The sequence below is a fragment of the Mustela nigripes genome, chromosome 2 (assembly GCF_022355385.1).
Source record: "Mustela nigripes isolate SB6536 chromosome 2, MUSNIG.SB6536, whole genome shotgun sequence".
Classification (NCBI taxonomy): domain Eukaryota; kingdom Metazoa; phylum Chordata; class Mammalia; order Carnivora; family Mustelidae; genus Mustela; species Mustela nigripes.
Window position 1 is genome coordinate 101,860,232 of NC_081558.1, and position 15,277 is coordinate 101,875,508.

Here is a 15,277-nt window from a genome sequence, read left to right on the forward strand (position 1 = left end):
GCTTCCTCCTGTTCCCTGCCCATCAGAATTTCCCGCGCGGATCTCCTTCACCCCACTCCTGACTCTACTCACCATCCAGCACTAGCTCCTGACCAAGATCTTGAAGTGCAACAAAGAGAGGTGCTCTGTTCTCCACTTCCCACGTGAGAAACCGCTGTGGCACCACAGTTCTCCTTCCCATGGGTCCCCTCCATGCCTCGGAGTGTGCTGTTTCCTCTGCTGGGGAATCACTTCCTCCCCTCTTCACTGGGCAGTTTCAAGAACCAGCTCAGACGCAAGGGGTGCCTTCCTTGCTCTCTCACAGACCCTCTTCTTGGAGTTTCGCTATTCCTCTGAACTCTCTCTGTGTCCTGTTGACCTCTAACATGGCCCTCACCATAGGATATTTAAATTATTTATAGATGTGTTTGTTCCTCTACCCTGATCATGAACTCCTCAAGGACAAGGCAGGGTCCTAGGTCAAGGACTATGCCTCAGTCATCTTTAGATCCACTGTGCACACAACAGTATACAGTGGAAACTCCAGTGTACAGCACTTACTGAACCGCACCGAACACTAAAGAAGAGAATATTGGTGAATTAATCAGCTCAGGCTGCCATAACAAAATAGTACTGACTGAATGGTCTAAGACCACATGCATTTATTTTTCTAATAAATCAGACTTGAAGTCCCAATATGAAGATACCAATAAGACTGGCTTCTACTGAGGACCTTCTCCTTGGCTTGCAGGTGACCACCTTCTGGCAGTGTCCTCACAGGGCCTCTTCTACTGTGCTTGTGTGTAAAGAGAGATCTGGTATCTCATCCTCTTCTTGTAAGGATTAGGGTCCTACCTTTATGACCTCATTTAACCTTAATTACCTTCTTAAAGGTTCTATCTACAAATATAGTCACATTGGGGCTTAGGGCTTCTACCTATGAGATTTGAGGACACACAATTCCATCCATAACAACCGGTGAACTTGAATTTAGAAGATAAGAGCTCAGGTGCTGACTTTACCTGAACCCAGGTGAGTGCTTTTAGGCAGCAAGTCCCTTATGCTCTAGGAGCCTCAACTTCCATATCTGTGACATGTGGCCAGTTTTATGGAGTTGTTAAGAGGCTGAAATGAGATCACAGCTGGAGGACATTTGATGAACTGTAAGTTCCTGCACAATAATAATGACCTAATTATTCCTTCTACTGATACATCATCTTGCAGTTTACAATGTGATTTAAAATGCATATATCACTCAACACATGTGCAAGGAATCATTGCCGTTATTATCACTACAGGAATACCTAAAAGGAAAGTTTGTTTATAATCCATTCTGCAGAAGAGATTCAAGGTCTGTTCTGAGGAAAACTCTCACGCGTGAAAGGGCATTCCCTATCACTTGTCACAAAGGCTGCAGAAAAGACTCAGGAAGCTGTTGAAAAAATGAATGACCACCAAGAGAATCTGGAGGAGGCTGATGCATAGGAGCATGGAGAAGAAGGACACGTGCCAAATGACAGCTTTAGAAGGCTCCAGACACACAGAGTTCCAGAGGGAGTCATCATACAAATAATTCCTATAAAAAAAAAAAAAAAAAAAAAAAAGGAGACCAGGGGTTGAGGAATAAGTAAGAAAAGCCAGGTAAGCAACTCAATAGAAACCTGGCCCCTCTTCCCCCCAGCCAAGGTCCTAGGCCTAGATTTCTGAGGGTGACATTTGCTGTGTTGGCAAAATGCTGAGCATCAGAGATGGGAGATGCCAGAACGTGTGGCCACAAGGATTTTGTAGTCCATCTGTGTGTCTTTCTGTCTGTCTTTGTCTCTCTGGAAAGATTGAAAACCCAAGTCTCCGTCCATTTACCTGTTATGCAAGTCTTGGAATGGGTAACCATATTTCCAAAATTGTGTCTGATTGAAGGATGAGGCATCAAACATGCAAAATGGACCATCTTTCAGGGCTACTCCAGAAGTGATAAAGCAAATCAAGGCTCCAAGAAAAGCCAGGCTACCGGACAGCAGAGCAGTGAACGTCTGTAGATGGAAGGAAGAAGCCATGAGGTGAGATGGGGTCATGACCAGGTGATGGGGTGATCTGGACAAGCCTAACTTCTCCAGCACTCAGGCTTTCCCTGTCATATCATGTGGGGATAATGCTTCCCCTGGCAGCTCCTTTAAAGGACACCTAAGGGACATCAGCATGGCGGCTGATGAGGGGTCGAAGGGCAGAGCCAGGAAGTGGTGGGAAAGAAAGCACTGAGAAGGCGGGAAGCAGTGGCACTTGGACCTGAGTCTCCCTGACCCAGGGAAGCTCCCTCCAGAGCTTCTCAACAGGTTGGCTTCAAAAACTTTTACACTCAGAGGCCACTGGGTGGCTCAGTTGGTTACTGACTCTTGATTTCAGCTCAGGTCATGGTCTCAGTGTCGTGAGTTGAAACCCCATGTCAGTCTCCACACTGGGCATGGAGTCTGCTTAATATTCTCCCTCTCCCCCCGCAACCAACGCATGCTCGAGTGCATGCTCTCTTTCTCTCTCTCTCTCTGTAATAAATAAACTTTAAAAAAAAGTTTTACATAGCCTCTGGGTAGAAGGGTTGAATGGTCATTGCATGCTCATTTCTTTTTTACTATTTAAAAAAAAATTTTTTTTAAGATTTTATTTATTTATTAGAGAGAGCACAGGCAGGGGAAGCACCAGGCACAGGGAGAGGGAGAAGTAGGCTCCCCGCTGAGCAAGAAGCAGGATTCAGGAGTCAATCCCAGGAGCCTGGGATCATGACCTGAGCAGAAGGCAGACGCTTAAGTGACTGAGCCACCTAGGTGCCTGCATGCCTATTTATGACTCTTTTAAGGGAAAGCCGTATTCTTAACAGTTCCCAGCAACTAATGCCGATTCCACTCTTTCTTAAATCAAGCATGAAGGAAACAAGGGAAGAAGGAGGAAAAGAGGTAGGAAAGAAGGGCGGGAGGGGGACAGGGAGAGAGAGGAACTTCAGTCAGCTTGGAACAGACCCCTGTTCTCTCATTGCACTTATTCTGTGGACTTCCCTCCCCAAAGATAACAATGAGTTCACTTCCTAGGCAGGAGTCTAGCTTGGTTTTAAATTGGCTTCTTTCTCAGACTACTAGGTTGTTTTCTCCCTTCAAAAGAATGCGTATTTTAAAAAATTTAAATAAAACATATGCACAGTTTTTATATAGAATCATGGAGTCCTCTTCCCACAATGTCAAGCTGGTTTGGAGCTTGGGAGGGCCAACAAAATGCTCAAGATGGGGTCCTGGCCCCGGCAGCATCACATCACCTGAAAACTTGCTAGAAATGCACAACTTCCCACTTCACCCCACCTTCTGAACCAGAAAATTTGGGGCTGGAGCACCTGGGTGGCTCAATCAGTTAAGCATCCAACTATCACTTTCAGCTGTGATCTCAGGGTCATGATCTCAGGGCTGCGAGATCCAGCCCTGCATCAGGCTCTGCACTGGGTGTGGAGCCTGCTTGGGAGTCTCTCTCTCCCTGTCTCTCTGCTACTCCCCCACCTCTAAAAATAAATAAATAAATAAAGTCAACTCTCCTGTCTCTCCAACCTTCTCCTTTCCTCAGACAATATAGCTTTAAAAAGAAAGGGGGGGGGAAGGACAGGGGGGAAGAAGGAAGGAAGGAAAATAAATAAATCTGGGGGTGGGGCGAACCATCTGTTTTAACAAACCCTCCAGGGATTCTGATACACACACAAGTCTGAGAACCACTCACTCACTGAGGGGAAAACCAAAGGAGACTGAGAGAAGATACTGAGTGAAGTGCATGGGTATTTATATTTAATTCTTTAACATATAATTCTGAATCAGTGAGGTTCCCTATATGTGGGATGCAGATACCAAAGTATGCGGTAGAGTTCCTGTAGGGAGGCCACAAATTCATATGTCTCATACTGAGTAAGTAACGTATCTTATACTCTACATGTACTGAAATTTTTAGGTATATATAAATGTTGCTGTAACTGACAAGTGCAAATTTACTCTGGGCCCAAGTTTAATTTTCTGTAAAATGGAGGGTTTAGGCTAGAATCTAGTCATTAGATGATTTCTGGAAACCTTCTAATTCTAAGAAAAATTAAACAAAATAACCAGGAAATTTCCTTCCTTCCTTCCTTTCTTTCTTTTCTATCTTTCTCCTTCTTTCTTTCTCTCTCTCTCTCTCTTTTTCTTTCTTTCTAGTAGACTCCACACTCAACATGGGGCTTGAACTCATGACCCAGAGATTGAGTGCATGCTCTACCCACTGAGCCAGCCAGATGCTGCAGGAAATTTTTTGTCAGTGATACGTGACCACAGCACACTTAATTCATGTCCATTTTGTTCAATAGGCTAAAAATCATAGTTAATAGACATGTTTGGCTCAATAAACACTCCCTTAACTTGAGACTTTTCACTCCCATTTTATAGATGAAGATCCAAGGCTCAGAAAGATTAAGGAACTTTCCCAATGGCTTAGGTTTACTAAGGAGTACATTCAGGACCTGACTTCAAGCCCCAAAACTGAAGTTGCCTCTTTACCACTCTGCCTGTAGAGTAATGAAGTGTGAGGACATTCTAGGTATTAGAAGAGTAGAACCTGGTGCTTACACTTCTGCAGGGCCCACTCTTACTGAAGCAGCCATATCTCCAGCCTATGAAGGAGATGAGGGTAGCTGCAGTGAGTACCTGGGAGAGGAAAGAAGAATGGTAAGAAGAGATTGGGTTGATTACTATTGAAATAGGTCATTTGGGCATTTCACATGGTTTTGATAATCCTATCTTTCCCAGAGGGTTTGGCTTTGACTGTCAGGACGTAGTTGGATGACTAGCCTAATCTGACTCTCTGGATGGCAACATTTATACCCAGCTTTCTAGTCCCAAGCCAAAGTTCAGCAACAAGTCTTCCTAGAGTCTCCTATTCTTTGGAATTGCTATAGACCCAAGACCAGCTTGCTAGATCAAGCATTCTTTTTTTTTTTTTTTTTTAAGATTTTATCCTTAAGGGGCACTTGGGTGGCTCAGTTGGTTAAGCAGCTGCCTTGGGCTCAGGTCATGATTCCAGGGTCCTGGGATCAAGTCCCACATCGGGCTCCCTGCTCAGCGGGGAATCTGCTTCTCCCTCTCCCTCTGCCTGTTGCCCTGCTTACTTGTGCTCTCTCTCTATCTCTCTGTCAAATAAATAAATAAATAAAATTTTTAAAAAAGATTTTATCTTTAAGTAATCTCTATGCCCAATGTGGGGTTTGAACTCACAACCCTGAGATCAAGAGTCACATGCTCTACCCACTGAGCCAGTCAGGCACCCTCAAGACCAAGCATTCTTGCAAACAAAACAAAACAAAACACTGCTGTCCTGCCACCTCCCTGCTCCACCCTGAGTGGTATTTGGGGAGTTTACACCCAAGGAACTCCAAACACTTACCATGAGTCCTCCTCCCCAGAGCCCAGAGCCCAGCATGGCATGCCTGCCAATAAGGCCCCTCAACAGGTAGGTCACATCCCAGTTAGGGAAGAGGAGCACCAAGTTTGCTCCAGCAGCAAACAGGGCAGTAGTCCCGAGGCTCAGCCCCAGGATGCGGGAGCAGGTCCGTGAGCATGCCATCACATCAGGAGAGGACAGCATCCTGGAACCAATGGATGGAGAGTCATGGTAGCTCTGTTGCTGGAAGCATCAGGAAGGGGAACACGGATAGCAAGGGTAGGGTAGGGGGAACAGACCACAGATACTGTCACCTCCCTGGGTCAGATCAAGAAAAGCCAAAGAACTTGCTTAAAAATTTTGCCTTTTATAAACAGTTTCCAATGGATAGAATTCAATTGCCCCATTTTCTGCCAACCCCCATTGGTCCCATCATATTTTGCTTGTACCTCTATACAGCCAGTGCTTATTTCTATCTGGGACAGGAAAAAGTGTTTAAGGGGGTCATCCTCTCTCTTTAAAAGATGTCATTTTTGAGATGTCCACTATCACCACTTCCATTCAACAGTATAGGAAATCCTATCCAGTGCAATAAGAAAATAAAAAGGGGCACCTGGGTGGCTCAGTGGGTTAAGCATCTGCCTTCGGCTCAGGTCATGATCTCAGGGTCCTGGGATCGGGTCCCAAATCAGGCTCTCTGCTCGGTGGGGAACCTGTTTCCCCCTCTCTCTGCCTGACTCTCTGCCTACTTGTGATCTCTCTCCCTCTAATAAAGTCTTTGAAAAAAAGAAAAAAGAAAGAAGCAAAAGCCATACAGAGAGGAAAGAAAGAAGTAAGGTAACATGATTATGTATGTAGAAAATCCAAAGGAATATATCAAAAAGTTACTAGAAGTAGTAAGTGAGTTTAGCAAGTTACAGAAGAAAAAAATCTATATACAAAGATTCTATTGTATTTCTATTTTATAAGCAATGATAAATTGCAAAATTTAAAAAAAAATATTTAGGGCCACCAGGGTGCTAGTTGGTTAAGCATCTGCCTTTGGCTTTGGTCATGATCCTGGAGTCTTGGGATTGGGCCCAGCATTCCGCTCCCTGCTCAGTGGGGAGTCTGCTTCTCCCTCTGCTTCCACCCCTCTTGTGCTCTCTTTCTCTTGCTCTCAAATAAGTGAATTAAATCTTTAAAAAATAAAAATTAGAAAACAATAAATAGCATAAGAATAGAAAATACTCATGGATAGGGGCACCTGAGTGGCTCAATTGTGAAGCATCTGCCTTCAGCTCAGGTCATGATCCCAGGGTCCTGGGATCAAGCCCCTCATCGGGCTCCCTGCTCAGTGGGGAGCCTGCTCCTCCCTCTCCAGCTCCTGCATGCTTGTATTCCCTCTCTTGCTATCTCTCTCTGTCATAAATAAATAAAATCTTTTTAAAAATTTATGGGTAAATTTAACAAAATATGTGCAAAACTTGTACAGTAAAAATAGCAAAATATAGTTGAGAAAAATTAAAGACCTAAATAAATGGAGAGATATACCACATTCATGGATCAAAAGATTCACTATCATTAACATGTCAGTTCTCTCTAAATTGATGTGTGGATTCAATACAATCTCAGTCAAAATCCTAGCAGTGTTTTGTTGTAGAAATTAACAAACTGGATCTAAATTTATATGGAAATGCAAAAGTCCTAGATTAGCCAAAATACTTTGGAAAAAGAACAAAGTTGGAAGATTTACACCATGTGATTTCAAGAAAATTATAAAATTACAGTAAAGTTATAAAAAGTAAAGTGTTAGCATATAAAAACATACAGACCACTAGAATGGCCTAGAGAATTCAGAAATAGACATACACACATGAGCAAATGATCTTTTTATTTCAATGGGAAAAGGATAGTCTCAAACAGTGCCAGAACAATCTATATGCAAAACAAAAAAATACATACCATGACTATTACTGCAAACCATATCCAATAATTAGTTAGAAATGAACCATAGGTCTAAACTTAATAAATTTCTAGAAGAAAGCAAAGGAAAAAGCATTGAGATCTTTTAATTTTTTTAAGATTTTATTTTTAAGTAATCCCTACATCTAACCTGGGGCTCAAGCCCACAACCCTGAGATCAGGAGTCAGATGCTCCACAGACTGAGCTAACCAGGTGCCCCCGGGATCTTGAGTTAGGTGATTTATTAGATAAAAGACAAAAGGTACAACCCATAAAAAAGATAAACTATTTCAAAATTAATTTACTCTTTAAGAGACACCATGGCGGGGGGGATGCCTGTGTGGCTCAGCCAGTTAAGCGTCCAACTCTTGATTTCAGCTCAGGTCATGATCTCAGGGTTGCGGGATCAAGCCCTACATCTGGCTCTGAGCTGGGCATGGAGCCTGCTTAAGATTCTCTCTCTGTCTCTCCCTCTCAAAAACAAACAAACAAAACAAAACAAAAGAACACCATGAAGGAAACCACAGACTGAAAAAATACAACATAAATTTTGCAAATAGGTATGTGAATGTGAATGCATACACATCTGATAACAGACTTGTAACTGGACTATGTGAAGAACTCTTAAAACTCTTTTTAGACAAACAGCTTGATTTTAAAAATGGGAAGAAAGATTTAAACAGATACCTCATTGCATCTCACAAAAGATATATGAATGACAGCTAAGAATATGAAAAGATGGGTGCCTGGGTGGCTTAGTGGTTTAAAGCCTCTGCCTTTGGCTCAGGTCATGAACCCAGGGTCCTGGGGTCGAGTCCCGAGTCAGGCTCTCTTCTCATCAGGGAGCCTCCTTTCTCCTCTCTCTCTGCCTGCTTCTCTGCCTACTTGTAATTTCTCTCTGTGTGTGAAATAAATAAAATCTTAAAAAAAAAACAATAAGATGCTAAATATCATTAACTTAAGGAACCGCAGATTAAAACTAAAATAAGATCCTACTACACATCCACCAGAATTGTTTCAATTCAAATTTGGCCTCTACCAAGCCTTGGTGAAGATATGCCGTAAACCGAACTCTCACAGGTAGCTAGTGAGAATACAAATGGTACAAGCCATCTTTGTAAATTAGCTTAGCAGTTTCTTATGAAGTTAAACATTTACTTACCAAATGATCAGGTATTTCCACTTCTAAATATTTATCCAAAAGAAATGAAAGCACACGTCCACACAAAGATTAGGACTTGAATGCCCATAGCAGCTTTATTCGTAATAACTACAAATGAGAAATATGGAAACAACCTAAGTGTCCACCAGAAGATAAATGGATAAACAAAATATGGCATATACACACAATGGAATATTATTCAGCCATAAAAAGGAAAGAAGTTCTGAAACATGCCACAACATGCACGAACCCTGAGAGCATGATGCTGAATAAAATAAGCCAGACATTGAAGGACAAATACTGTGTGATTTCACTTCTGTGAAATATCCAGAGTAGGTGCCTTCACAGAGACAGAAAGTAGATTAGTAGCCGCCAGGGACCAGGGATAGGGATATGGAGAGTTACTGTTTAATGGTTACAGAGTTTCTGTTTGGGGTAATGAAAGAATTTGGGGAATAGATAGTGGTGATGGTTACACAGCATTTTGAGTGCGTTTAATGCTACTACATTGGACACTTTAAAATGGTTAAAGTAACAAATTTTATGATGTATACATTTTACCATGACAAACGTTCATCAGTAAGTGAATAGATAAATTGTAACCTATTCATGCAAATGAGTACCTCCAGGGGGCGCTCTAACAGACTAAGCTACTAGTAGACGAAACCGCATGCATGAATCTGAAAAGCATATGCTAAGTTATGGAAGCCAGAGAAAAACCACTACAGAAACAATCATACAGTCTACTCACTGTACAATTCTGTTTGTGTAAAGTTCTAGAAAAGGCAAGACTAGTGACAGGAAGCAGATCAGTGGCTGCCAGGGGCAGAGAATGGGAGAGGGGATTCATATAAGGGCATTAGGAAACTTGCGGAGGTGATGGAAATGTTTCTGTATCTAGATTCTGGTAGTGAATACACTACTGTGTGACAAAGCTCACCAAGGTGGGCTCTGAAAATTGGTCAGTTGTATTGTGTTTCGATTATATATTGATGAAATGGGTTGAAAAATGAAATGTCTCCTTTAGGTGAGTTGTAAAATGCCTCCACCACACCTTTATCTATAGCCATTTCTCCTTTTTACATTTTCACTGATATATAAACTTATCGTTTTACTTTACTTTTTCTTTTTAAAAAAATTATTGGGGCGCCTGGGTGGTTCAGTGTGTTAAGTCTCTGCCTTTGGCTCAGGTCATGATCTCAGGGTCCTGGGATCGAGCCCCATCACATCAGGCTCTCTGCTCAGCAGGGAACCTGCTTCCCCCACTCCCCACCTGCCTCTGCCTACTTGTGATCTCTCTCTCTCTCCCTGTCAAATAAATTTAAAAATATATATATATATATATATATTTTTAAGATTTTATTTATTTATTTGACAGAGAAAGAGAGATCACAAGTAGGCAGAGAGTCAGACAGAGAGAGAGAGAGAGAGAGAGAAGCAGGCTCCCTACTGAGCAAAGAGCCCGATGTGGGGCTCAATCCCAGGACACTGAGATCATGACCTGAGCCAAAGGCAGCGGCTTAATCCACTGAGCCACCCAGGTGCCCCTATCTATTTATTTGTTTTATTGTCGTTTTTCTAAATGTGAATTACAATAGGACTGGTGATATTTGGGTAGATTTCTGTCAATACGGATCTGAAAAAAATCAGTGCCTTGACATCCCTGAGAAGTTAACTGTCCCTGCTTTTCAAGTCAGGTAAGTCTGTCTGACCTAAGACTCTTGACACTCCCCTCCCAACACATTACTTCATCCATAATCAGAAAATATGTGTGAACAAGACCCCCCATCTCTCTTTTACATATACATGTGTAATACAATATTTCAGAGTTTAAAGAATTAAACACAGTGTATATATTTGTACTTAGAAGCTGTATGGGAAAATTAACTCCCACGTAAATGCAGCCAGCTTACAAAATAGGTCATTACCGCTAGTATTACTGAAGCCCTACATAAGCCTATCAATCCTACTATTTTCCTAGATTCTTTCTGAAAATGACTATCCTTCATTTTTATTATCATACCTCTTTAAAAAGTTTTACAACTGAAGAACTCAGTTTTTAAAAAAAATATTTTATTTATTTATTTGACAGACAGAGATCACAAGTAGGCAGAGAGGCGGGGGGGCGGGGCAGGGAAGCAGGCTCCCCTCCCAGCAGAGAACCCAACACGGGGCTCCATCCCAGGATCCCGAGACCATGACCTGAGCCAAAGGCAGAGGCTTTAACCCACTGAGCCACCCAGGCGCCCCAAGAACTCAATTTTTAGAAACCAAAATTTGATTAGTCTAGCGTTGTCCATTTGTCTTGTGGTAAAGAGACTGGTGCCAGACACAGCATTGAGCGAGCCTTTGGGGTGGTGGCGCGCTCCCACACCCTCCCCCCATCCCCATCCTCCACAGCCTTTGGTGATCTTTGCTTCCTCCACACTCACCTCCTACAACTCCTCCCAGTGGAGAACTTCCTGCTGCAGTTGCTAATATTTTACTGTGGAGAGTTGCCTTCACTGGGTGCCCTTTCCATAGGTTATTTGCTCTCTAAGCCATTTTTCTCACAGTGAATAAAAGAACTTGCCCCCGATGAAAGTAAGTTCAGGCCTCCAGGTCAGGGGGGCATGCATTGGGGGAGTAGGGGAAGGAAATGAATTAATAGTGACCCTTACCCCAGGGATACAAGGAGGCTAGAGGGAATGGTGGGGACCAGGAATCAGGAGGGATGCTGTGTTTCTCCCCAGAGAAACTGGCCCACTACAGGAGGCCTCTTTTCCTAAAGTATTGGCTGCTTGGTCCTGGTTCTCTGGCCTTCAGGGGGATGAATAGGTCCTGCTGTCATGAGACAAAGCACCTGTAGGAAAACAATCATCCCCACAGTCTTCCCACTAACCTTTGCGAAATAAGTGCATGTCTGGGCAGCCTCCCTTCCCAGACTGTCCCATCATCGAGTGCAGGGCTCTCGATATGTCTCTGTCTTAGAGCAAATGAACCAATCAAGAATGTTAGCAAGTAAACGACTTTAACCCACACCCCCTCCCAAATGACTGATATTTTCTCAGGGGCCCAAGTAAAGACCTGTGCGCAGTTGGGCTTTCAAAGAAGGGCTGTAGACAGGCTGGGGGAGTTTCCTTCAGGAGTGCCTTTGGCCACCTTCACGTCACCCCACCTCTGAGCAAGACTTGTGGTAAATTATCTAGAAGTAGATAATCAAAACAATCCCCCCCCCCCAATCTCTTCTATGGAAATTTTTCCATCAGGAAAGAGTTTTATAAGGGAAACTAAAAAATATAATCACACAGAGGGAAAATTAAGAAGTTGAGCATGGGGTGCCTGGGTGGCTCAGTTGGTTAAGTGCCTGCCTTCGGCTCATGTCATGATCCCAGGGTCCTGGGATCAAGCCCCATATGGGGCTCCCTGCTGAATGGGGAGCTTCCCACTTGTGTTCCCTCTCTTGCTATGCCTCTCTGTCATGAATAAATAAAATTCTTTTTTTTTTAAGATTTTATTTATTTATTTGACAGAGATCACAAGTAGGCAGAGAGGCAGGCAGAGAGAGGAGGAAACAGGCTCTCCACTGAGCGGAGAGCCCAATGCGGGACTCGATCCCAGGACCCTGGGATCATGACCTGAGCCGAAGGCAGAGGCTTTAACCCACTGAGCCACCCAGGCGCCCCATAAATAAAATCTTTAAAAGAAGAAGAAAGAGGAGGAGGAAGAGGGGAAGAAGTTGTTGAGCATGGCCTTTGGGATGAGTGGAACTCAGAGAATCCTGACTGTTCCCTGATCTCCTGCTAAAGCACTTTGCCACGTGCTGCTCCCACTGATTCAAACTGGTTTGCATTTCACTTCCTCTCCTGCCTTTGTTCCGCAAGAAATCACAACATTCTGAGAAAGCTTCCACAAATGTAGCCAGGAGATTAGCTTAGAGGTTGGCTAATTTGATCTCTGAAGAGATAAGTAGGTTCCTAAGGTAAAACCTTAAGACTGGGCTTCAGAGGAGGCCCTGTTCTGACCTGAGATCCTGGCTGGGTGCCCAAGTCCTCGGCCAGATGACTAGGCAACAATAGGAGTGATCAGCTAAATCATGTGGAGGAAAAGAGCAAATTCTTGTGTGTCCCTCTATGCCTCACCCATCACCTAGACAGCCTTTTCTTTCTTCCCTTCGTCAGTCAATATCAATTAAGTATAAGTGACGGCTTTCTGCCAGTCCCCATGCCAGGAGCTGGAGACAACATTGGTGAATCAGAGACAGTGTCTTTTCTTGAGGAGCTGAAAGCCTAATGGGGCCACTGACAAGACACCCAAGCACTGAGCAGAGGTGTCCCACTGAAGAGGTCACGGAAGCACACCAAGGATCCCCTGATCTTGTCTGGCGGAAGACTTGCTGACCAAGCTCAAACTTCACTGACAACAGGCATAAATTACACAGGCAAAGCTGGGGAGGGAAAGTATTGTAAGCAAGTGAAGAAGCCCAAAGGTGACCGACAGAGGCAAAGCGAAGGTACAGAATTTGCCTGAAGCCACACAACTGGTTGGAGGCAGAGCCTGGAAGTCGGCATGTGAGTTGGAAGTCGGCGCTCTCAGCTGTTAGGCCCTGCTGTGCCCTTGGCTCTCTGCTTACTGGGCCTCTGGTCTCTGCTTACCTGCATCCAAGGGCAGGACTCAGGATGGGGGAGGAGGAAGCTGGAAGGGCCCAGTCTTCAGAGTAGGCCTGTGCTCCTGCAGCCCCACGGGACTCCTGCAGGGCCAGTTTCAGGAACTCTCCAAGAGGGCAGGGAGCCTCGGGGTATATGTAGAGGGCAGCTGGGGGCGTGAGCGTGTGAGGCTGTGTGCGCCCCCACACCACTGCTCACAGGCCTCCACTGAGGGAGTTTTTCTCTTCTTGGAGAGACCTCTCCTGATGACCCCATCTCTGCTCATTTTCATGTGACCCTAAGGAAGGAACCAGGAGCCACGGCCTCGTGAGCTAAAATGTCTCAGTGAGTCAGACAAGCACCCGTGAGAAATACCTTATCAGCCCTTCTTTCCTGAAACAGCAACACTTTTTCACATACAAGCGGCCCTTATCTGTTCTGCGCATTGCAGAATTGGGGCTCTTTGGAAATCCAGCCCTGAGCAGACCAGCCACCATTTTTTCCTTATCGCCCTCCGTACTTTGCTCTTAGCTGACCGGTTGTATGGCCTGGTTTCCTCTGCTAGGCTTCTAACATTTTTGTTCAAGGCCCAGGCCACCATCATCTTGTACCAGTCACACCAGAGTGCTGAGCATTTTGTGGTATCCTCTGTATGGGAGATCTCTGACCCCCTTCTAACAAGCTCTTATTCAAGATCCAGTTCAATCATCCCTGGGGAAGTCTTCCCTGATTTCTTCACTCACAGTTAAGCACTACTTTCTCTAGATTCTCACTGCACCTTATTAGCATTTTTTCTAAATGTAGGTATTATGGGGTGCCTGGGTGGCTCAGTCGTTAAGCATCTGCCTTCGGCTCCGCTCATGATCCCAGGGTCCTGGGATCGAGCACCTTGTCGGCTCCCTGCCCAGCAGGAAGCCTGCTTCTCCCTCTCCCACTCCCCCGGCTTGTGTTTCCTCTTTCACTTGTCTCTCTGTGTCAAATAAATAAATAAAAATCTTTTTAAAAAAATAGATAAATAAATGAGTGAATGAATGAATGTAGGTATTATATACATTCAGTAAAATACATAAATCTTAATTATTATTTTATTTTATTAAGATTATTTATTTATTTATTTGACAGACAGAGATCACAAGTAGGCAGAGAGGCAGACAGAGAGGAGGAAGCAGGCTCCCTGCCGCTCGGAGAGCCAGATATCAGGGCTCAATCCCAGGAGCCTGGGATCATGACCTGAGCTGAAGGCAGAGGCTTTAACCCACGGAGCCACCCTGGCATCCCTTAATTATTTTTTAAAGATCTTTTTTATTTTTAAATAATCTCTACACCCAATGAGGGTGTTCAAGTTTACAACCCTGATATCAAGAGTCACATGTTCCACCAACTGAGCCAGCAGGCGCCCCCACAAATCTTAACTATAAAACCTAGTGATGGGGCACCTGGGTGGCTCAGTTAGTTAATCATCTGCCTCCGCCTCAGGTCATGATCTCAGGGTCCTGGGATCGAGCCTGGCATTGGGTTCCCTGTTCTTTGGGACTCTGCTTCTCCTTCTTCCTGCTGCTCCCTCTGCTGTGCTCTCTCTCTCTCTCAAGTGTGCTCTGTCTCAAATTAAAAAAAAAAAAAAAAAAATCTTTAAAAAAAAAAGCTAGGGGTGCCTGGGTGGCTATTTGGAGAACCTTTTTTGAGAAGTGCCTGCTCAAATCATTTGCCCTGTTTTGATTGGTTCTTTGTCCTTTTCTTACTGGTTTGTGGGAGTTCTTTATAATTTCAGACATGAGACTTTCATCAGATATATGTATTTTGAATGTTTTCTCCTATCTATGGTTTGGTTTTCCACTTTTTAAAAATAATTAATTAATTAATTATAATAAACATATAATGTATTTTTATCCCCAGGGGTACTGGTCTGTGAATCGCCAGGTTTACACACTTCACAGCACTCACTATAGCACATACCCTCCCCAGTGTCCATTACCCCACCCCCCTCTTCCAACCCCCCTCCCCCAGTAACCCTCAGTTTCTTTTATGAGATTAAGAGTCACTTATGTTTTGTCTCCCTCCCAATCCCATCTTGTTTTATTTATTCTTCTCCTACCCCTTTAACCCCCCCATGTTGCATCTCCACTTCCTCATATCGGG

At 43.9% G+C, this 15,277-nt stretch overlaps 1 protein-coding gene and 1 non-coding gene across 2 annotated transcripts; both read right to left on the reverse strand.

The window, feature by feature from the left end:
* Nucleotides 1-783: 783 nt before the first annotated feature.
* On the reverse strand, nucleotides 784-7,399 carry TM4SF19 (transmembrane 4 L six family member 19). Its single transcript, XM_059388011.1, has 5 exons — nucleotides 7,354-7,399; nucleotides 5,413-5,614; nucleotides 4,599-4,676; nucleotides 1,840-2,009; nucleotides 784-1,555 (listed from the first exon to the last, which is right to left on the reverse strand). Exons 2-5 carry the CDS (start codon nucleotides 5,611-5,613, stop codon nucleotides 1,375-1,377), a joined length of 630 nt encoding a protein of 209 aa, XP_059243994.1. The 5' UTR covers nucleotide 5,614; nucleotides 7,354-7,399; the 3' UTR covers nucleotides 784-1,374.
* On the reverse strand, nucleotides 5,219-5,291 carry TRNAK-CUU (transfer RNA lysine (anticodon CUU)). Its single transcript has one exon. It is a non-coding gene; the product is annotated as a tRNA-Lys (tRNA).
* Nucleotides 7,400-15,277: the final 7,878 nt, after the last annotated feature.